The 22,838-nt window shown below is 40.2% G+C and overlaps 1 protein-coding gene across 12 annotated transcripts in view; it reads right to left on the bottom strand.

Moving 5' to 3' along the window:
- atp2b2 (ATPase plasma membrane Ca2+ transporting 2) overlaps window positions 1-22,838 on the bottom strand; it is a 167,003-nt gene that overhangs the window by 28,987 nt on the left and 115,178 nt on the right. For 4 of the 12 annotated variants that reach the window (XM_004913900.4, XM_004913898.4, XM_002934230.5 and 1 more), the window contains exons 4-12: window positions 17,446-17,703; window positions 17,077-17,202; window positions 14,203-14,328; window positions 13,001-13,033; window positions 11,311-11,406; window positions 9,812-9,853; window positions 6,306-6,470; window positions 4,685-4,899; window positions 3,804-4,046 (exon numbers count right to left, since the gene is read on the bottom strand). In XM_004913900.4, coding sequence (XP_004913957.1) covers window positions 3,804-4,046; window positions 4,685-4,899; window positions 6,306-6,470; window positions 9,812-9,853; window positions 11,311-11,406; window positions 13,001-13,033; window positions 14,203-14,328; window positions 17,077-17,202; window positions 17,446-17,703 — 1,304 coding nt within the window. The remainder of the gene's footprint in view (window positions 1-3,803; window positions 4,047-4,684; window positions 4,900-6,305; window positions 6,471-9,811; window positions 9,854-11,310; window positions 11,407-13,000; window positions 13,034-14,202; window positions 14,329-17,076; window positions 17,203-17,445; window positions 17,704-22,838) is intronic. The other 8 variants (XM_031901106.1, XM_031901103.1, XM_004913903.4 and 5 more) reach the window with 5 other exon arrangements.

The raw sequence follows: 22,838 nt of genomic DNA, 5'->3' as shown, positions 1-22,838 counted from the left end.
TGAGGCTAGCATTACGGATTTAGTCTCCTTGAGGAGAAGCTCAGTAGAACTGGACTCTCCTCAGCGCGCTGCTAGGAACAAATACTAAACAGTGGGTTCCCCAGTGTAACAAAAGCAAAAGTAATAAATCAACTCCAATCTGCCCAGATAAAACAGTATGTAGGGTAATAGGAAGAGAAAAGAAGTGCGCATTTACAGTATTCAACTCAAAGGACTCTGGGGCATCAATTAAAAGCCACAAGGATTCTGTAGAACCTGCTTATCAGGCTGAACTATAAAATGAACAGATGATTTCAAAGGAAATAAATGGAACCTAAACGAATTAAAACAGATAAGCAAATAATTAGGGAACTGAAAAACGAGGCGAGTCTTTACAAAACCAACTAGACAAAGAGAAAGCTGACTTATCGAATTTTTTTTTCTTTTCTGTACAGACCAATGACAAACTACAACTCACTTTTATTGCCCTTCCTCTTCACTCCCTATGTTAGCTGCCATAGACTAAAAATCAATAAAAACAATCAAAAGAAACAAAACCATTTGGAAGCCAACTGATAGTGGAGTGGCTCAGTGTTTTGTTTGGTGGCCTTTTGCCTTTCAATGAAAACTAAAGCCTGAAAATAAATATGGCTAGAAATGCTGTATTGCATATGCCAAACATACTGTACCAGCCAAGAGGTTTAGCAGCCCTATAACCGGAATGATCCATGCCTTTAAAGTCTTGTAAATCCAAAATCTTGTAAATCCTTTTTCTTAAAGTGTCAGTGGCACTGCACATGCTTAGTATAGTCTGAGCAGCTATTAAGAAGCTAAGCTCAGGAGTCATTAAAAAAGTATCAAGCAGAAAATAAATTAGGTTTGTCTTCCATAGAAGCTGATGCTCCAGGGCTGATTTTTAATCAATTCTGATGCAGATTGCACTGGTTTCTGCGCTGCCATGTAATGTCTAAATTCATTACTAATTAGCCTTTTATTGTGGCATTTATATTATATGTATAGTGTAAGCTGTTCCCTAAGCTCAGGTAACTAACATCAGCCCATATAATGTGCTGTAAATCAGTAGAAGAGAAGATGGGGAGCTACTTTAACCCTGCTAAAGGTTTGTGGTTGCCTTGGGCTGGTCCAGAAATCCAAAATATAGGGGGTTTCTCACCCATGTTTTATTTAAAGTTGGAGTTCACCATTTGATAAATACGCTTCTAAAAATCCCACAGGAATGAATAGAACATGGGTGAGTTTTTATGTATTAAGTTCTAAACCCCATCATGTAAAGCATTTCTTATAGCTTGTTTCTTTGTTAATCTTAAATTCTCCTTTATTTTCTTTCACCTATAATTGGCTAAGTTAGCTGCAAAAGACAGGATTTAAATGCCCTGGATAGGACAGGTAAATGGGCAAGTAAATAGGATCTAAAGGGTGACAGGTGAGGGGCATATTTATATAAAGCCAGGCTGTGCAGCTGGCACTGATTCTACAGATACGGCCTGGATAGCCTTACTCCTTGCTATAACCTTTTGTGTAGTTCATTGGTATAAAACTGGGCTTTGGTGACACCGTGCTGCTGTATGCGGTCCGACCTCCTTATCCAAGAATAGATGAGCAGTCAGTTGCACAGGGCACCGTTTCTTGTATTCCCTTTTTTTAAATTATTTATTAAAGAAGCTTCCACTCTGCAGAGCCATGAATTATAGAGAGCCAGTCAGTGCTAGGTGCTATCACTCAGAGGACATTAGCGCGGCCCTTGCTTTCCTCTTCCGCACCTAAAGCTTTTTGAATTAAAAATGCAGCATTTTGACATTCTTTATTTTATTTGCAATCTGAAAGAAACCCCCATAGGAATTAGCTTTTTTTTTAGGCTGTGCTGTTAAAACCAGTGGCCATAAACCGCTTCAAAGCACAGTAAATGGAAATGTAATTAAGTTTAATGCCAAGCTATTTATAGTGGTACATATATATGTTTCTACGTGGTTTCTTTTAATGCCTTGTTAAATACATGGCTGATGCAATAATACAGCAAAATATGAAAAAAAAGTTTGGCCAGTTCTGTAACTCATCTGAACCAATTGGCAGTTTCTGGTCTGGCACAGTTAAAATCAACTCCAATATTTGTGTTGAGGGGAGGGGAAAATTCAGAATGCAAAGTGCAATGGCAGATTGCAGCTTTTATTTGTACTTTGCAAACTGTATTCTGCATTGTACGTGACTCCTTATGCGTCTGCACAAAGAAGTAATGTAATTATAGTGTAGTTCTAAGCAGCTTAGATATATAATATACATTCATTAAACAAACTGCAATGATTTAGAAGTTATTTGTAAATCTAACTGCTATTGAAAGCAGCATTTGCTGGTTCTGACTCTTGAAACAATGTAACAGAGGCTAGCTGAATAACACAAAAAAAGATGGTAAGGCATTGTGGGGGCTGGAACCCAGCTTGTGCAGGAGTGAAGTTTCCCTTTAAAGGAATACTTTCATAGGAAAATGCATCAGTTAATAGAGCTTCTCCAGCAGAATCCTGCATTGAAATTTATAAATATTTATGAAACGCAAACGGAGTAAAGAAATAAAAGAAACAGAGTATAGAAATAAAAAGTATACCATAATATCATGACAGAATCCCTTTAAGTTTGCCACCTACCAAAGCAGAATATCAAATATAAGCATACAATAAATTACTACATGCAGTTAGTAGGTTTAAAGTTTGAATGAAATACAAAGTGGGTGCTTTTTTTATTTGTATTATTTCACCCCAACTTGCATGTAAAACGGTAATGATCTGAAAATTAATTAATAAGGAGAGAGACTAAAAAGGGGTCTGCAGTAAATGGTAGGAACTGATTTTTAGGTACATACAGGGCTGGGCCAGAGGGACACCAGGAAAAAACCCAATGAGCCCCACCAACCCAGGCCCACTCCTACCAAAGACTTTGGTGCTTTACACCCATCTCTATCGCAGCCAGAAATTACAGGAACACATGTGTTGTGCAAGCAGTAGCTGCAAGTAAAAGGAACATGGCACAGTGTGCAGCGTTGTAGGCTGGTGGCGATTGGAGGAGTATGTGACTGGGATGGGGGGACCCTGAGGTGACAGCCCCAGTGGGCCCCAGAGACCCCAGTTTGACACTGCTGGTAGTCTCCTAGCTTGTGTGTCATTCAGAACACTCATATGAGAAGTGCTAGGCATGCTAAGCCCTAGGGTACAACATACTAACCACCTGCTTATGTACTGTACACAGAAGCCTTGAACCTGTTGTCACTGCATTCTGCATCTTGCCCTTACCAGTAGACAGGTTTTGGGGTACTAATACAGTTACCATGCAGTTTCACTATCTAAGTCCATTTGCAACAACAAAAATCTTCCGGCAGTGATGGACATGTATGTGCATATGTATATTATAAGTGGAATACTAGGCTAGCAAAGCCTTAGGCTATATTATACCCATTACAAGGAAATGTCGCTCAATTGACTAACTGTACCCATGTTACATATTTCTTTAGCCCATTTCTTAAATACACAACCACTGGAACATGTCAAGGATGTACAGGAATTATACTCATTCTAGGAAAAAGCTCAACCCTAAGGCTGAAGGGTACATGTGCATCAGGAGATCAGTGAGACCAATATGTTCCAAAGGCCAAAAGAGGACATGCTCCCGACTGATAGATAGACATTTGCAAAGCAATATGAGAAACAGTATGTGACCCTACAGCAATCACTCACAACTGTAATTGTGGAATGGTCACTTTGATATTGACAATGTCAGGTTATGTTAAATAAACTGTTTTGGTTTTTTTTTTTGCTTACCAAGACTTTGGAGGTATAGGCACTGTTGATGGCGATGGCATGCACTAACACATCCAACGTTTTCGCTGGAAGGCCGTCAGGATCTGGGATCTCTTTGTAGTGCACATCCCCCACAAACGCTTGTACCACCGTCATGCGGTTGGTGGTCAACGTGCCGGTCTTGTCTGAGCAGATTGCCGTTGCATTCCCCATGGTTTCACAAGCATCTAAATGTCGTACTAAATTATTATCTTTCATCATTTTCTGTAATGGGAGCAAATATATATGATTAATAAGCTGCCAGACAGTCAGCTGCTTTTTTTAATAAGAACACTGTCAGTGGAAGCTCTGAAGAAGGAAAATCTCTGTGTGGAACATCACAGACCCTCGCTTCATAAAATGCAGAGTGACGTACAGTTTAGATTAGAGCAATGCTTAGTATTTAAATGAAAAAAATGAAATAAATTAAGGCTATTTTTACTTGAAGGAAAAATATTATGATAATCAAAGCAGAAAATTGGTATTTAAATATATACTGTATATATATTTTTTACATTGCTGCTGACATTAATTGGGTTATATTGGAGCCAATTATCCTCCCTCCAGTAGGGGCACTGTTTGATGTTTTAAGTGCTGCAATTCCCAGACAAAGAAGTGTCAGCTGGTGTGGCCCCTGCATACGTGAGTTTCCACTTGACATTCCCACTATGACAAGTAGGCTTTGAACACCAAGCTCCTGTGTCAGTGTCTGAAGACATTTGTAGGGAAAAAGTCATCCTTTACCCAGCTGGGCCAGTGGTTCTAAGCAGCATTGTCTTAAGAAAAAAGTTAAAACAAAGGGAAAACCTGCAATCAAGCTAGATATGCAACTCATACACAGAGTGCAAGCTAATGCTACTTACTTTAACAGAGTAGGCCAGAGAAATAGTGACGGCAAGAGGTAGTCCCTCAGGGACAGCTACCACTAATACAGTCACGCCAATGATGAAGAATTTAACGAAGTACTGGATGTAGATTGGAGTGCATTCTGGCAGCCACTGCCTTTTGTTCACTACAAACGTATCAATGGCGAAGTAGAGTACCAAGATAATGACGGTAATGGCGGACATAACCAAACCTGCAAGATTGAAAATGAATCCTAATAAATAGCGCTGCACCAAACAGCCACTTTATATATTTTTAGATGTCTTTGGTTATGGAAGAGATGAGCAATACATAGGATAGAGAAAAAGAAAAGCCATAAAGGAGTGAGGAAATAAGAAAAAAGGGGTTATCCAGTAGAGATGGCATTAAATGAGACAATGAGTATTAATATTCTGAGGTCGACAAATTGAATTGTTTTGTAATTATCCACAGTCTTTCCAATGACTTATCTAACAAGTAAGACAATTTACACATGAATTGTACAGAATGTACAGAAAGAGAAAGCTAAACCAGTGAAGGCAACGGAGAAATTCACTTCAGTACAATGACCCTATGAGCAACTGCTTGTATCTGAGTAACCAACATTTTATATGGGGGAGAAAGGCCTGTGTATCGGGAGCTACAATTTACTTAGTACTGAGGAGCACATAAACAGAATTGCTTTGTCTCTCATTTGTCATTCACAGTGAACCCCGCCTTTTATGAAAAAATTTAAACTTGACAGTGCTCTACAAAAGGATTTACCCCCACATATTTAGTCCATAATTTCAAAGTGGGGCGAAAAAGTATTTAAATGTATGGCATATAATATCCCGTTAATTATTAGGGTTTACTAAGGAATTCTAAGCAAATATACTGACCTTTTGTGCAGTTTGAAAAGATGTATTAGGGTCTTTAGGGTCCATTTACTTTTGGTGGAGCAGGGTGCAAAATGCAAAGAAACTATTTAAAGCTACCATGTTCTGTTCTTTGCACCCTTTCCCACCATAAGCGCCTGTGGTTTCTTATGATCCAGAATGGATGAATTCAGCACTGCCTGCAGTTGGCAGACAGACTTGTTAGGGAGCACTTGCGGGTACAGGGTGCAAAGGAACCCTTTTCCTACCATCTGCCATAAGGATAGAGCACTTGTTGAATAATCACTAAGGGACATGAATTTGCACCCCTTAGTGCTCTTGGCATCTGCAACCGTAACTTACAACTCCTAGAATTCTTCTACATATACTGTAATTAAGGGTTAAAGCATGCTGAAATTCAATTCCAGATTTTCCCACAGAGCCAGATTCCATTCAGTAAGAAAAACATATCTCACGTTTAGCCACATGAAAGCTTTATTGAAGTCTAGGGGAAAAACTGGACCTGAATTAGGAGAAAAGGCTTTTCTCCTTAGCTTGAATCTCATCCATAGGTTTTCACCTGATTAACCATAAAATTCCATTTTGTCACTGATTTGAATCTCACCCAAAATCTGTTAATAAATGAGTGGTAAGAAAGAGAATGGCTTGATAAAAACAAGAAGATGTCCATTTTGAACTGCTGTGCTCTATTAAAGGTGCCAATCACAAGCGTATCTACAAAAAGCAAATTCCTCTGACATACCAGCTTTCCCGATCTGTACTGCCAGTTTGGTCAGCTTGCCCTGCAGCACAGACTTCTCCTTCTTGTGGGGATTAGATTTCTTTTTGTCCTTGTCATCCCCATCACCTCCTTCAGCACTTTTCAAGGGCTGCATTTCCATTGCGGCTGCACCGTCCTGCTGTTTGGCTGTCAAAGCAAAAGGAGAATATTAACCTAGTGCTTTTAACTGGGCAGTTAATAACAACTGGGATAGTTCTGTATACCATTTGTATACCATGATTATATTTCCTGACTGGATCATAAGAAAACTCCTGTGCTGGGGGCAACCTGTGATTTTTTTGGCGGCCAGGGGCCCTCTTATTTATACTGAAGAGGTGGTTCACCTTAAAGTTTTAATATGTTATAGAATTGGAAGTTCTTAGCAACTTTTCAACTGGTTTTTATTGGTTTTAAATGATTTGACATCCTCTTCTAACTCTTCACAGCTTTCAAAAGGGGGTCACTGACCCCAGCAGCCAAAAGACTATTACTCTTTGAGGCTACAATTTGATTGATTGATATTGTTACTTTTTCTACTTATCTTTCTATTCAGACCCACTCCTATTCAATTTCCAGTTTCTTATTCTGGTAAACTGGAGAGTTGCTGAATAAAAAGCTAAATAATTCAAAAACTGCGGAAAATAAAAAATAAAGACCAATTGCAAATTGTCTCAGAATACTACTCTCTACATCATACTAAAATTAAATTTTTAAAGGTAAACAAATACAATAAAACCATTCAACATATAAACCTTCAGATAATACTGAACTAAATACTAGAATTACTGAGCTTTCCCACACCCTTCTTGGACATCTCTACCATCCATGAAACAATAAAAGAATAGGGAACAAAAAGACAACGCAAGACTACATAAATAACATGGTACAGGGTTTGGCATTTCTTACTTGTACGTTGTGAGGATGTAATTGCACTGCATCATTATCTGGAGCTAATACTAACTACTACTAACTAATACTAGCTCTGTGCTGCGATTACGGTGGGCATCATTAATGTGGCACAATGAATGAGACACTTCACTTAAACCTCTTTTGCTTCTCTAGGGGGCACCTATTTTGTATTTAGGCCTGGGATTTATAATACAGGGCCTGTATATAGATTAAAGGGGTTGTAAACCCACCCATAACACTGTTCCACTGCCCCTAGTTTTGCTATAAAAAGTTACCAAAAAAGATAATTATTAATGCAAGGAAATTCACCACTGAGCATTCTACTGACCAAAAATGTCATTATAAGTGCAAGAAAAGTGACCAATGAGAATGCTGATTCCCAGCACTATGACAGGCATCTCCCTGTTATCTTACATTTATATATAATTATGTCATTTTTTTCTTCATTATATTACACTGGAATCAGACATGGGGTTAAATGATCTGTGCAAATCTGTGCCATCAGTACTGCAGCTAAAATTTCTTGCCAATAGCAAATGAATAACCCACAGGGCTCTATTAGGGGGAAACTATAATCCCCAAAATGAATACTTAGCCAACAGATTATGTTAATATCTCAGATAATATATCAGTATTATGTTATAATAATATATAATATATCAGATTATGTTATCTCAGATAATATATCAGTAAATATTGCCCCTTTTACAACTTTTCCCATTGCCATTTAGTGATTGGCTGTGTGCTCCCTCAGAGATCACCTGACAGGAAATAATGCAGCTCTAACTACAGGAAGTAGTGTGGGAGTAAAAGGCAAAACTCTGTCCATTAATTGGCTGATATGGCCTAGCATGTACGTGTGACTTGGCTTGTTTGTGTGCACTGTGAATCCTATGATCCCAGGAGGCGGCCCTTAGTGCTTAAAATGGCAATTTTCTATTTAGGATTACCCAATGGCACATACTACTAAAAAGTATTTTTAAGAAAATGGTGTATTTAGATGAAGCAGGGTTTTATGAGCTGTTTTATGTGATATATTTTTATAGAGACCTACAGTGTTTGGGGGTATAGTTTTCATTTAAAGTGGGTGTAACACAGATACCCACAGTTACAGATGGTAGACTAGGTCTGGCATGAATAAACACTAAATATAGGTTAAATAGAATCTTATATTGGCACATTCAGAAAAGCACACCACTTATACAGAGGGTATTATGCAATTATATGAGCTTTATTAATGAAAGGAGAGAGAAGGGTCATTTACATTAAAAGTAATTTAACAGTAACTGAAATCTCCAAACATTTCATTAGAAAATGTAGTAATATTAAAAATATGAAAGTAGAGATGCAGAGGAGACTGATCCACTGTCTTTCCTCCCATGTTCTTAAATTCACTCCAAGTGTGCCCTGAGAGGCTGATGCCATAGCTGTTAGTGCACACAAGGGGCAGATGCCATAGCTGTTAGTGCGCACAAGGGGCAGATGCCATAGCTGTTAGTGCACACAAGGGGCAGATGCCATAGCTGTTAGTGCACACAAGGGGCAGATGCCATAGCTGTTAGTGCACACAAGGGGCAGATGCCATAGTTGTTAGTGCACACAAGGGTCTGATGCCATAGCTGTTAGTGCACACAAGGGGCAGATGCCATAGCTGTTAGTGCACACAGGGCAGATGCCATAGCTGTTAGTGCACACAAGGGGCAGATGCCATAGCTGTTAGTGCACACAAGGGGCAGATGCCATAGCTGTTAGTGCACACAAGGGGCAGATGCCATAGCTGTTAGTGCACACAGGGCAGATGCCATAGCTGTTAGTGCACACAAGGGGCAGATGCCATAGCTGTTAGTGCACACAAGGGGCAGATGCCATAGTTGTTAGTGCACATAAGGGGCAGATGCCATAGCTGTTAGTGCACACAAGGGGCAGATGCCATAGCTGTTAGTGCACACAAGGGGCAGATGCCATAGTTGTTAGTGCACATAAGGGGCAGATGCCATAGCTGTTAGTGCACACAGGGGCAGATGCCATAGCTGTTAGTGCACACAAGGGGCAGATGCCATAGCTGTTAGTGCACACAAGGGGCAGATGCCATAGTTGTTAGTGCACACAAGGGTCTGATGCCATAGCTGTTAGTGCACACAAGGGGCAGATGCCATAGCTGTTAGTGCACACAGGGCAGATGCCATAGCTGTTAGTGCACACAAGGGGCAGATGCCATAGTTGTTAGTGCACATAAGGGGCAGATGCCATAGCTGTTAGTGCACACAGGGGGCAGATGCCATAGTTGTTAGTGCACACAAGGGGCAGATGCCATAGCTGTTAGTGCACACAAGGGGCAGAAGACAGCAGATTAGCCAGAGAAAAGAGCGTGCCACTAGCCTAAGGGACAATATAGCAGTTACAAAGCTTTGGTTTGCTATCATAGAGAAAACACATGTTTACTACAGCAGATTGGTAGTTATACATGACTGGATGTGAAGCATGTTGCATGTTGGCCCTGGCTTCATATGCAGCCTCGGGACATGGGCTTGGCAATAGCGTTTGTACAGGTAAGTGCCGAGACAGGCGTATGTGTTTACCTTTATTCTGGATGCTCTCCACATTTCCATCTTGCATTTTGCCTACACGGTGAAAAGATTCAACAGACAACAAAAGTAGAACATAAAGCATCAGAACACACATAGAACAACTCAGGTGAAACATAGGACAAAGAATACAGAGACCATGTTGCTCTCTTAATCAGGAAGGCTGCCCAACATTGGGGTTCTTTTACATTTTTAGTTGCTAGAAGGCGCAGTAGGAGGCGGAGCCAGATATTAGGGTGTTGAACTTATGTGACCATAAAGTGCAATAAGGCATTCATGAAATCAAGTATTGGAATGGTGGGAGCAACAATATTTATTTCCGCCTCTTTTATTTCCTTTCTCCCATTCTACCACTTTTGTTTGCTGCTTATAAAAATATAACAATGTCATAACATGGTAATTTTGTATGCAAAGAACAGAGTATATATGTTAGCCTATAACCATTATATGCTAGGACCATAATATTATATTTTTTAACAGCAGATTAGGTAACTAAGGGGTAATTTGGCCTCTTTAGGTACTGTTTCAGTAGAAAATATACGTGCAATTTAAAGGGTAACTATTACTAAAACAAAGTTTTATATACGTTGGTGAAAATATAGAGAAAAACATACATGTAATTATTTACATTAAAAATGTAAAAGTATTAAAAAGTTATAGGCAGTTTACTAACACCGCCCCTTCATTTTCAATCCTCGGTTAATTCAGCATTCCTGGATAGTGGGCGTGGCTTTGAGTCAAGCCTTTATCTCTATGTGCAAAGTCATTTTGCTGATCTTGCCAGGCTTTTGAAGGTAAGGGTTATCCTGCCATCTTGCTGCTGCCTATGAAGGGAGGTGCTGAGAGGACAGAGTGCTTATAACAGAACTTAATTAAGGGTCCTGCCAAAGTCCGTTTGATTGTAGCTGGACAATGCTTAGTACTGTAAATAAGCCCCTATCAGCAGTTTATCTCATTCCTTGCCTGTAGCCCACAAGGAAATGGTTTGTCAGAATTCCTTTGATATAATGGGATTCTGGCAGCGGCTGGAAATTAATTTGTTACCTGTCTCTGGTCTACAGATATTCACCTGTCAGCAGCAATGAAAGAACAGATTTGGACAACCCTATCATTTCTCCTCTCACTGACAGATGTGCACACTGACTGACCGAAATATTCTCTGGCCTGACGTACATGGATATCATTACTGTTTGTTGCTCTGCACCCCTCTATTTCGTAATACCCCCTCGATATCTTTGTTTTAGTAACCCGCTACCCCCCCCCCCCCCAACTGAAAGCCTGTACACAAGAGATGTAGGTTTCCAAGAATGCAGAGCAAAGAAATGAATTCCCTTTTTAGAAAACCAAGAATTCCCGTTGCACAGCATGAGGCTTTTCATTATTAATGCCGACTTATACACACATTGCTGGCACTAGCAGGAAAGGCTCAGGCTTTCATAGAACAAGGTTTTATCAAAACAGCAATGCATTATGGGGAACAACTCTGAACGTACCATTCACTAAGCTGGCATTTGCATTATCAATAGCGTTTGCTCCTGCGGCACCATCTGTGGCTGCAGGAGGATGAGAGGGTGGATGGGTGGAGCCAACTGTGTGATAAATTTGAAGAAACAAAGAACATGAAAAATAACCAAAAAGGAACATGAATGCAGCTGCTGAAGTCAGTTCACATTATGGAGTAATTTGCAACAAATTAACTTAGAAAGAATAATGTGATGTTTGTAATGTAAAATAATGACAGAGACTGGAGTTTTTTTTGTTTTTGTTTTTGTTTTTTTTTAGAACTACAGCCATTTTAACTGCACTAGTGTTGATCTGCTGCCGTAAGCTAGCCATACATAATAAGATCTGCTTGTTTGGTGAGATAGCTATACAAGTGGATCTATGCCTGATTTGGCCACCTACCTGATCCGATCGTTTAGCCCCCAGGCCAAGGATTGGATCATAATAAGTGCCTATGTGGGCCCATCAGGAGAGGACTGCATCATCACATCATTGCCCAATAGATATCTGTACAATTTTTGCATAGGCCATTGGGGAGTGCCTATACACGGGCAGATAAGCTGATGACTTTGCCTGAAGGGGCCAAATAGGCAGCTTAAATCTGCCAGTGTATGGCCAGCTCTACTCTATCCAACCTCTAACATTCCAGTGGAATAACTCCAGTGGAGTTGTAATTCAGCATAGAAGGTTAACCTAATTTGTTCTGTCTAGCCAATACAAACAGATAACTTTACTGCTTCTAGACTTTGCAGGAAACAAAGTAAGAACATTTGTGAAGAACCCCCACAGGCTTGGACAGTGATCCCCAACCAGTGGCTCGGGGGCAACATGTTGCTCACCAACCCCTTGGATGTTGCTCCCAGTGCCCCTAAACCAGGTAGTTATTTTTAAATTCCTGACTTGGAGGCAAGTTTTGGTTGAATAAACACAAGATTTACTACCAAATCTTGCTCTCCAAGTCTTTTTACATTTGGCTGTGGCTCACCAGTAAGAAAGGTTGAGGATCCCTGGGCTTGGAGGTGCTAGATGTAGGGGTCCACAACCTTTTTTAACTATGAGTCACATGTATAAAGTGTTGGGGAGCCACAAAAGAATGAAGAGTGTTTCTGAGGTTTGCCAAATAAGGATTGTGATTGGTTATTTGGTAGATTCCTGTGAACTACCACCATTCATTCAGGTGGCTCTGTGTGACAGTAAATTTGTGTCCTATTGCCTTCAAAACTTTGCTTTAAGCCAGGAATTTAAAAATGAGCTCCTGCTTTGAAGCCACTGTGGTACTGAACTACCCAATGGGTGCATGTAATACTATGTGAGTGCACTTCCTATTTCTTCAGGCAGACCCCAGGCAACCAGGGAACCGGCAGCGCCGCAGGGACACCTATATGAGAGTGCAGGAGCTTATTTTTATATTCTTCACTTCAGACAGGACAAGACTGATCCAGAAATTTCAGTTTCTCTCTTATAAGAAATTGTTCCTCTGCTCTATGGCTAACAAATGGCTAACAATTAAGTTATAAAAATGAGTATTAGATTTCCCTGTAGCTAGGACAATTCATTGTGCTTTATCAAGGATATGCCAGAGCATTCCATACATGGGCCAGTCAAGAACAGAGGGTAAATCCTCAGACACTGTATAAGTGGTACAAATCTAATCCTACAGCATTGTTATTCTTACACTACCTTGTAGTTGTGGTCCTTCCTCCTTTTTCACACCTGCGTTGTAATGATTAAAAACAAAATAAAAATAAATGTTAACAATGGAAAGATGCTTAAAGGAAGACAGGTGGGCTTGATGCCAGGGCCAGAGTTAGCGAGTAGGGGTCCAAGGGCAATTCAGGAAGTGGATGGGCCCAAACATGAGGGTAAAAACTACTTTAAAAAGGAATGTCCAGATTATGAGTCTCCAGATGTTGAACGATACCCACCGTTGGCAGGCCTGGATTTGTGGCGAGGCCACAAAGGCCCGGGCCTAGGGCAGCACAAATTTAGGGGCGGCATGCCGCCCCGCCGCAACGTAATTTTGTAGCCAATGCGGAGCAATGGGGACTTCTCCCCACTGCTCCGTTTAGATGTTTAAATGGCTGTTGTTTGTTTACGCACACCGGGGGGGCACTAATGGGGGGGGGTGGCCTCGGGGCGCCTGGATATGAAATCCAGCGCTGACTGTCGGAATGACAGCCTACGACTCAAGATGGACATCCATGAAGTAAATACTACCAATATTTATCAGCATAGTTATGTACAATGTACAAATTATTTGCAACAGGAGACTCAGGGCTACCCTGTTCTAAAACCGGCCCTAAAGATGCAGTGATACATAGAATATGAATCAATGGCTGTGGGAATGTACAGTGATTGGTGTACTGGTAGAGATACTGATTGCCTGAATTACTGCCTATGGTTTGTAGCTTTCTATATGGATATTTAATAAAATGAGCAACCCATAGCAGCCAATCAGATGTTTGCTTTCAAATAGGTAGCCAGTAAATGCTACCTGCTGATTGATTGCTATAGGTGACTAGACCTTTAGCACTTTTTATTAGATTACTCTCATGCCTTGACCAGCCAGTCCTGGTGAGGAATTACTAGCGCCACACTGCCAAACTGTGAGTGCAGTACAGTTCTCAAAAAGTCTCCCCAAAAAGCTAAAGTAGAAAATACGGTATCTCATAAGTGATCCGGATTCCATACTCTAAAAACAGAACAGACATGGAAACTGGATGAAAACACGAAAATTCAGGATGACATTGAAAAACTTCAGGTCAAGTGGTTATTCTACCCCATTCAGTAGATCTGTTCTTAGTAAATAATTGATAATCTATTCATATCCAGTCTGATTCTGATGCATTTGTCAGACAATTCTCCATGGTAGAGACACCAACCTTTCTTATCCTTCTTTTCATCCTCAGCCTCGCTGGCTCCTAACAAGGTGAAGATGATTCCAGTCTGAGAGTTGACACCTACAGCAGTGACGAGCATTCTCCCTGAGCCTTCCATCACGTGAGTACCTAAAATGGCAAGAGGCATAACCATATACATATATATATATATGTACTTCTACATCTGTAATACTAAATACCGTTTGTGATAAATAACAAAGGAACAATAATGGAACTGGCCTCCTATTTACATACTGTGCATCTATTCACTGAGCTTTGAATGTGTATAATATGTATTTTCTTTGGCCCCAGATTGCTCAAAATCTACCAAATTAATTTACCTGGGAACTAATATTGGGAGGGTAGAATCGTCTTAAAAACATGAGCTTCTATTCTCCTGGTCCTAACTCTTTTTAATGGGACAAACTGCAGTTAGTTTTAATTTTTAATTGTTTGTGTTTGTTTTCAGTTATTTTGCTGTTCATAAACTCCCAGTTTGGGATTTAAGCACATTATTATTTTCCAAGAATGAGTTCCAATGCTTCCAAAATGGCTGCTGGGGCAATTCCTGTTTGGGAAAAAAGGATTCAGGGAAACGAACGTTTGTTTAAAATCAAATTTTTCGAGTTTTAACAATGCTTTCAACTCGAAAAATTCAGGATTTTCAAATGTAAACTCAAAATTTTTGTACGAATGATTTAGGCATTATCGTGACATTTTATAAATACAGCAATGATCGAGTTTAATTCGAATTTATAAAATGTCGAGTTCATACGACTTTCAAGGCAAGAAAAAAAACAAATTTTAGTAAATGTGCCCCTATAAGTTAATTTAAAGTTGAACGGCGTCTTCAATATACAGATGATTTTGTGATTTCAGACTGATCTTAGAAAGGATTCCGAAGGACACTTGCTCTGGTTTGTTGGAAGGGCAGGGTACTTCCTGGGATGTTCAGGGCAGTAAACCCCAGGGCCACAAGCTGTCATGTAAATATATTAATGGTAGAACATAAACACATTTACTGTTATTAACTACTAAATTATGATGCACTTTGCAGCTGTAATTAACCACTCACAATAGTGAATAAAAACAAAAAAGAGCATAAATAATGTGCCCATTAGTAAATGTATATTTTTTAGGAATCTATAAGATTGTGACAATGAATTTACAGTATACAACTGATGTCCAGTTTGCAGCGCTCCAGCATCTGCTAATCTATAGCCCCACAATAGTGAGATTTGTATCTGCCCATCAGCTGGGGGTTATGTATGGCTGCTATATAGAGGGCAAGTGCAGCACACCTTGTTCTGAATATAAAATATATAGACTTGGCTGCAGGAACAGGATACACCTAGGGCCACACTAGAAATCTCTTCATTCAGGATACTATCAAGCAGAATGACTATTTTATCAGCAAATCAATGACTAAAAAATACAAGCTAATATATAGAATATATAGGGCTAATGCTTTTTTGCCCAAGCACACAAATAATAATTTTATTGACCCCATAGTTGCACACACATTTTATGCACATAAAGCAATGTGCAGATGACCTAATTTGCAGTGTATGCATGTCTCTTTGTTAGCATTTGCTAATGTTTGCATTCCTTACAGTTTGTAATGTCTTATTGTGAATCTACACCTCCACCTTAGCCAGTTCATACTCTATATACAAAATATGCACCCAGAAAACAGGACTCTGTGTGTTAAACCTGATGGCAGTGCTTACCACATAACTACATACAGTGCTTTCAATCTCCACATCTCTATTCATTTTCCATGCAAAAACAGGTTATTCAGAAATTTTAAGGTTGAATGAGCTGCTCTGCAAGGTTTTCGGTAGTGGAATATTCCTGGTAGGGGAGGGATACATTGGAGTGGAGCCGTGCTCTTGTCTCCAGGCAGGGGATGACCTGATTCCACAGCCTGACTTGAAATGGGAAAAGTTAGCTGTGCATTTCTCCAACCTACATATTTCTATATATCCGCACAGCACCAAGTATGGCCCTATCTATAGCTGCTACACTGAGCAGTCTCCATACCTTACTGTTGCTAGGGAAGCAATATCATTGCTGATGTTGCAGGAAGGCTCACAGCTATTGGCAAAACCAGCAAGTATCACAGTGCCATCATTGTTAAATGGGAACGCCACCCAAACACAACTTGAGCTTTTTGAAAAGGAAACATAATTTCAAGCAACTTTGTAATATTCATAAACTGAAAAATATGCAGCCTTTTCATGATTTTTAATGTAATAATATGGTTTGGTACAGTTACCTAAGCCCCGCCCCCTGTTCCCCTGCTGAACTAGCTGACTACTTTGAGACTCGAATAAAATGTAACAGTCGTCTACTGTACTCAGCCTGCCTTCAACCTGCATCCTCCAAATCCCACAATTCCTTGAACACATGATGTCAATAAGGAAAGGAACATCACAGTGCAATGAACTGTGGTTTATGTAGTTCCTGCATGCTGTCTGTAAGCTGTGGAAAAGTTGTTACAATTTGTAACATCAGTGTTTTAGTCCCTCCTCCCCTGACAGGATTTCAAATAATGCAGAAAGAGAAAAACTGTTTTGCAGTTGAATTTCAGCATATACAAATGGTATTTATTTATACTTTTGAAGGAACAGATTACATTGATAGGTATATTAGGGTTTACTTGCCATTCCCAGAGTGACTAGCAAGTACTGCTCTGGCAACACCACCTAAAAAAGTTCCCTAGTGTCTCAGTTACAGGTGCCCCTCTAAAGACAGTTGTGGATTTTAAGACAATTACCTGTTATGTGATTATGAAATAGATGAGAAAACGTTCATGCTGCATGCAATAAGATATCTAATAGTTCCAAACATTGATAACCGAAGTATCCTATTTACCAGAAAGCAGCATTGGGTCCTTATCTACAGACTTGCGGACTTGGTCAGATTCACCGGTTAAAGAACTTTCATCAATTTTCAGGTCGTTTCCCTGAATAAATATGCCATCAGTAGGGAGAAGATCGCCTGTTATACAGGACAAAACACACAGCTCATTAAGTGTTAGTTATACTGTACAAATTTTTGGGTGAGAATTAAAAATTGTCAAGCAAAATATTTCCATTAAGTTTTTAACAAGCTAGACATTATGGCTCTGCCCATGTTCCCATATCTCACCATTCATTTCAGTAGGGAATAGGGTCTGGCAGATACATCATTAAAGCCTACATTAGGTGCATGGCCTAGTAGTATAAAAGAACTGGCACATACCATATTTGACTTGTGCAATGTCTCCAACCACCATTTCTGCCACAGGAATCTGTATGACCTGACTACCACGGACCACTGTAAATTTTTGTTCTTGTTCAATGCGGCTTTGGAGGCCCCTGAATTGCTTTTCTTTGCTCCAGTCATTGAAGGCAGTGACAAGTACAACACAGACAACCGACAAGAGGATGGCAGCTCCTTCAATCCAGCCAGCTTCTGCTTCTCCTTCATCTTCTGCTCCCGCGGCCGCACCGCCACAACCTGCAAACCAGTGGAAGAATGAGTCTTTTGCAATAAAATATAACTACCACAAGAGCAGCTTAGTCAGGTTTGGTGCAAATTACCTAGAAAAAATGAATGTTAACTTGCACGCATTTTACCAATGGGGATGTTAATTTCTGTCTATGTGCAAGTTGAGGCTCAGGCTATTTTGCAGGCACTTTCTATTAGAGAAGCTGGTGGTGCAAGATGGAGCTGGGTGCAGAACACAGAGCAGTCAGGTGCAAGTCTGCCATAGACAGGTGCTAATGCAGGGCACCCTGGAGTTCTGCCACTCTAATCCAGGGCATGCTCACGTGCCACCCACCTACCACCCCTCTCTAAATGCAGCACCAGTGAACACAGGCACATCTGCATTCACATCATCTTTTTGTTCTCCATTGTCTGGGCCATTCTATCTGACCCAGGATTCCATAAATGAGGCTGAAAATGTGTTAATGAGTGTGCAAACATCTGTTAGATGTAAGGTTTTAGGGCTAAAGGTATAACATATGCATACACGCCAGGAACAATAGAAAGATTCCTCATTTATTCTGTAAGGTTGTGTCAGACTTGCTTTTTCCTTGAGGTACCCCAATGTGGCTCCAGTTAGTCACTGGGTACATCCTGAGATTGTAACCTGCATAACTGGCCCTAGGTTAGCCCATTCAGAGACTGCATAAACAGTGAAGGAACTAGAAAATACTGCATCCATAACAAAAATGTTTTTAGAACTATCTGCTCATAAAAACTTGGGGTGAAATTGCGGTGGTTCACATTCTATACTTGCTTGCAGAACAAACATGGCCACACCAGGAAATCTAGAAGGTCTGCAAACCCTTGTCTTTCTAGATTCTTGGCACCTGTTCTCTCATCCCTTTTAATTTATTTCTTGCACTAATGATGTGATGCCAGTAGCTTCTGCTTTCTCTCGAGGGCAGGGAGCTATTGATAATTGTGTTACTAATGTTGGGGGAAGGCGGTGGGATTCGCCACATATCCTTCAGTTGTCCCATTGCTGTCTAACTTCCCAACAACCAAAACAAAACTCAGACCACCTGCTGTGAGTGTCGCTAGACCAAGTAGTGATGAGAAGATGCCGTTAAAAGGATTATGTGGCTGCATCTTAGCTGATACTTCAAATGTGCTCCTGCTCTACACAGGTCTATACACAACTTAGTGAAGAGCAGTGTCTTATCATGCAAACAAATGTATCTTTTTAATAACAAAAAGAACCCCGATGCCTTGGTCATTGCCTGTGCATTGCATCAAGGGTGACAAGGGTCAAGGGGATGCTGGGCTCCCATACAATACACTGGAGGTGAAGTTAAAAATAAACTGGCTGAAATCATTAATGAATCTTGATCTGCTTACAACACGCAGCACTATCTCCTGTAATACCCCGTGATCTGATTCCTAAGGCTGGTTTGGGCACCGTGCCATGTTATCAGGTACACCCCTCTCAAGGTCACCCCGGCATGAGGATTTAGCGGTTGCCATTAGATTTTAAGGCCTGTAATCAGAGAGAGGGAGGGTTGATTTAATGTACTTAATGTTGTATACATTTCCTGAAAACGTCAAGGGCAAAGCTATAAAAATACAATCACTCTGGAACATATTACCAGAGCCGACCATAAAGCAGGTGGGATACATGTCTGTTCTTGTCTTTGTATGAATATAGATTGGGAGTCTTTGTCCCAGTGTATAGGGCAACATAAATAAGAAACCTAAGATCCTCCAAATGAGGCAAAAATACAGACAAAGTGGGCAAAACTAAAAACAACCTTTAGAGGTTATGCCACAAAGATCAATATGTCTTACAACTGGTAAATCTAACACACTAATACCTATATACTGTATATAGAGAGACAGACAGATAGATAGATGATAGCAGCACCTATTCAGGTATTATCAATCCAATGTTTGCTTTCAGTCGACGGATACTTGCTGATTTGTTGCTATAGGTTACTAGACTGTTAGACACTTTTATAAAGCTAAGCCCTGGAGCTCTAAGGAATAAGAGAAAAAAAAGCAAAGCTTCAAATGCACACTAATGTTAGTGGCAACCTGGAGCTTTTGCAGAAGTATTAGCTAGGCACAAATAATTCGATTTCACTGCTGTATCTTATCCTACCTAAATCAGCCCCCACCAAATATCAGTTTTACTGAGATTACTAAAATCCTTGTTCCTGCATTTCTTAATCTCCTACAATATTCCCCTTCTCTAAAATAAGAATAAAATCTCAGCACATGAAGTCCCCTTCATTCTTATCTAAAACCAAATGTTCAACAGTGAGTGCTTATGAGATGGATGTTCTGTTGCTTTAAGGTCTGTGCTCCGGCCATTCTATTGGAAATGTACTCTATGGCACAGAGGCATCAGAAAAAAAACAATAAAAATAAATTAGTTTTGTTTATACTGTCATTTCATTTTGTTCTGCAGCACTCAGGCTTGGAATTGAAACTATTGCCTGGTTGCTCAGATAATTACACCTGAGAAACTAGAAGCAGCCATGTTTTTTGCACTTTGCACCCTCCCTGGATGCAATTCCTTCACTAAGTGAGCACTGAGGGGTGCAGATCTTAGCCCTTAGTACCTTAACACCTGTGTCCATGGTAAGAGACCACTTTACTAGAAATCTAGGCTTGCCTGAAGCTGGGTTGGGTTTAGAGCAGATAGATTGTGGGCATGTGTGGGCATAGTTGTCGGCTTGGAGCACCTGGCAGAAACCTTAACTAAAGTGGCAACTAATCCATGTGTCACTCAACTCCTGGGACTCCAAGCAGAGCCACTAACATTTATAGGATGCCTTTCAAAGTTCTTTGTTGTGGCTTGAAAGACCTTAAAGGAGAAAGAAAGGTAAAAACTAAGTAAGCTTTATCGGAAAGGTCTATGTAAAGCCATAAGCATTTACAGTACTGATGCACTCCTCTATCAAAAGAAACACGGGATTTCTTGTCTCTTTTTTGTAAACATGATGTTCCCGTGTCTGACTTCCTCTATCAGAAACAGCCTTAATTCCCGGGGCAAGAGTCTGCGCAGCTCTCTCCTCTCTCCCCTCTCCTGCTCCCACCAGAATGCTAAGAACTCCCTCCCCTCTCCCTTAGGAACGTGTGATCTCAGCTATAATGGCTAGAGACTGCAGGAAGGAAGCCACTTAAAATGGCAGCTGCTACCTTAAGCAATGTAAGTTAATGGTTTCTGCAGAATAAATATATTGTTCTAGGCAGCACTAATGTGGCAAATCTATTGGCAGTAAAATGCCAAAATGACTTTCCTTTTCCTTTAAAAGAGACAGGGTTTATTCAAATGAAAGTGGTCTTTTGGAGGTTGAATGTATAACCACAACCTAACATATATATGTATAATGATCAGCAGGCCTTGTAACTGGCACTAGAGTTAGAGTATCTGGAAGAGGGTTTTGAAATTTCTAGTGAGTGAACTAATGATTCCAGACACAGGTACTACTGTATCTGCAGTTCAAGCCCAATAAAATTTTATAGCACCCCTAGCAGTAGCAAAAAACCTTACTTGGCAGCTCAAAATAAAACATATTAATCTGAATGTTTTCTTATGTACTCAAGAAAAACTTTCACTCACAAAACCTGCTGTAGTGTTTTATCAATAACAAAGCACCCAATCACAAGCATGGAATAAGGTTACCATCCATCCCCGTTTCTGGGGGACTGACCCTGTTTCCTGTCCCTGTGGCAAATTGACCCTATATCTGTCCCGTGGCAACAGAGCTGCCCTCCAGCCAATCATTGCTTTTCTAGAACAGGAGTGATCTTGTCACCTGACACCCACTCCCTTTAAATTTCCCATCCCCCAGCTTTTCTGTTGCTGAAGAAAAGAAAATGTATGTATCAAATTATTTTGAAGATCTCCTATGGAAATATAACAAAACAAAAATATGTCACTTTGGAAATCTGGTAACCTTAGCATGGAATGCTTCCAAAGGAAATACCATCTGTAAATATACAAGTCAGTTTTTTCACAGCTAGGTGCAAGTACAGGAGCTGAACCCGTGGCTAAACCACAGATATTAGAGCCCCATATAAAAAGCACCTGTGCTTACTGCCCAGTACAATTGGGCTCAAGGAAGCCATGGATTTACCACCTGCCATAAACAGGTATTGAGCTCCCTGGCACCTTAACTCACCTTGGCACTCCGCTTTCATGTCCTAAATATGCATGTCTAAGTGAGGCTTATTCTCTGCTCCTCCTATAGAATGCACTGTATACAGAGACGCAACTTTTTGCACTCCATATTGGGAGAACTAACATTTTCACATATAGAGGCAAATTCCGGGGGGAGAAAGTGCTAAAAACAGCCCTATAGTAGTTGAAAGGACTGGCAGTATGACTCTTTTATTATTTCCAGTTGAAGTCTATATATATATATATATATATATACAATATGAGCATTTAGGAACCTCTGTGGAATAAATCTCTCTGCAAACCGCTTAAATCCTCCCTGCACAGAACGGATTTCCGATTTGTCTGCAGCAGAAATTGCCTGCAACTGTCTCAGTGCTTTGTGTTCTTTTCTTCATCTCTGTCTCCTCAGCATTTTCGGGGGCATTAAAACAAATGATTCCAAGGTACTGCCCAATAATAGCATAGGGATTAGCATGGGTGAAGTTGTGTTTAATCTTCCATACACTAATCCTCATATTCGGAGGAACAGTGCCACCAATCCATTTCCAGTTGTCATAGAAATGCTTCTGTGCAACTGTTTTCTAAAATAATAGGTTCTAGGAATTCCAGGGTAAGCATTTAATTATACTTTTATACTGGCGCTGCAAGCTTCAATCTAAACAGGGATGTGGCTGTTTGGGGTTTGTATGTGTATTTTAGTGTGGCTAGCAAACATTCTGTATGTTCAAATATCCAAAGGCTCCTTTATTAATAACACGCAAGCACAAGCATATTCTAGAAGCAGAAAATTGGCCTCTTACAGCTGTACAGCAGCACCTTTTATTGTACAAGGGGCTTTCAACTGAGGTCTGCTTGTCTTTGAAATGTTTACCTGGCTAATTCCTGTAGCTATGAACCATGTTGGTCACTACCTGCCCTGTTTTAAACAAACTAATTAAAAGACCGTACTGCAGTATATATTTTTTTAAATAGGGAA

This window comes from Xenopus tropicalis, chromosome 4, assembly GCF_000004195.4.
Source record: "Xenopus tropicalis strain Nigerian chromosome 4, UCB_Xtro_10.0, whole genome shotgun sequence".
Taxonomy (NCBI): Eukaryota; Metazoa; Chordata; class Amphibia; order Anura; family Pipidae; genus Xenopus; species Xenopus tropicalis.
The sequence above is the reverse complement of the archived record's forward strand: the minus strand, read 5'-3'. Positions and strand labels throughout refer to the sequence as shown.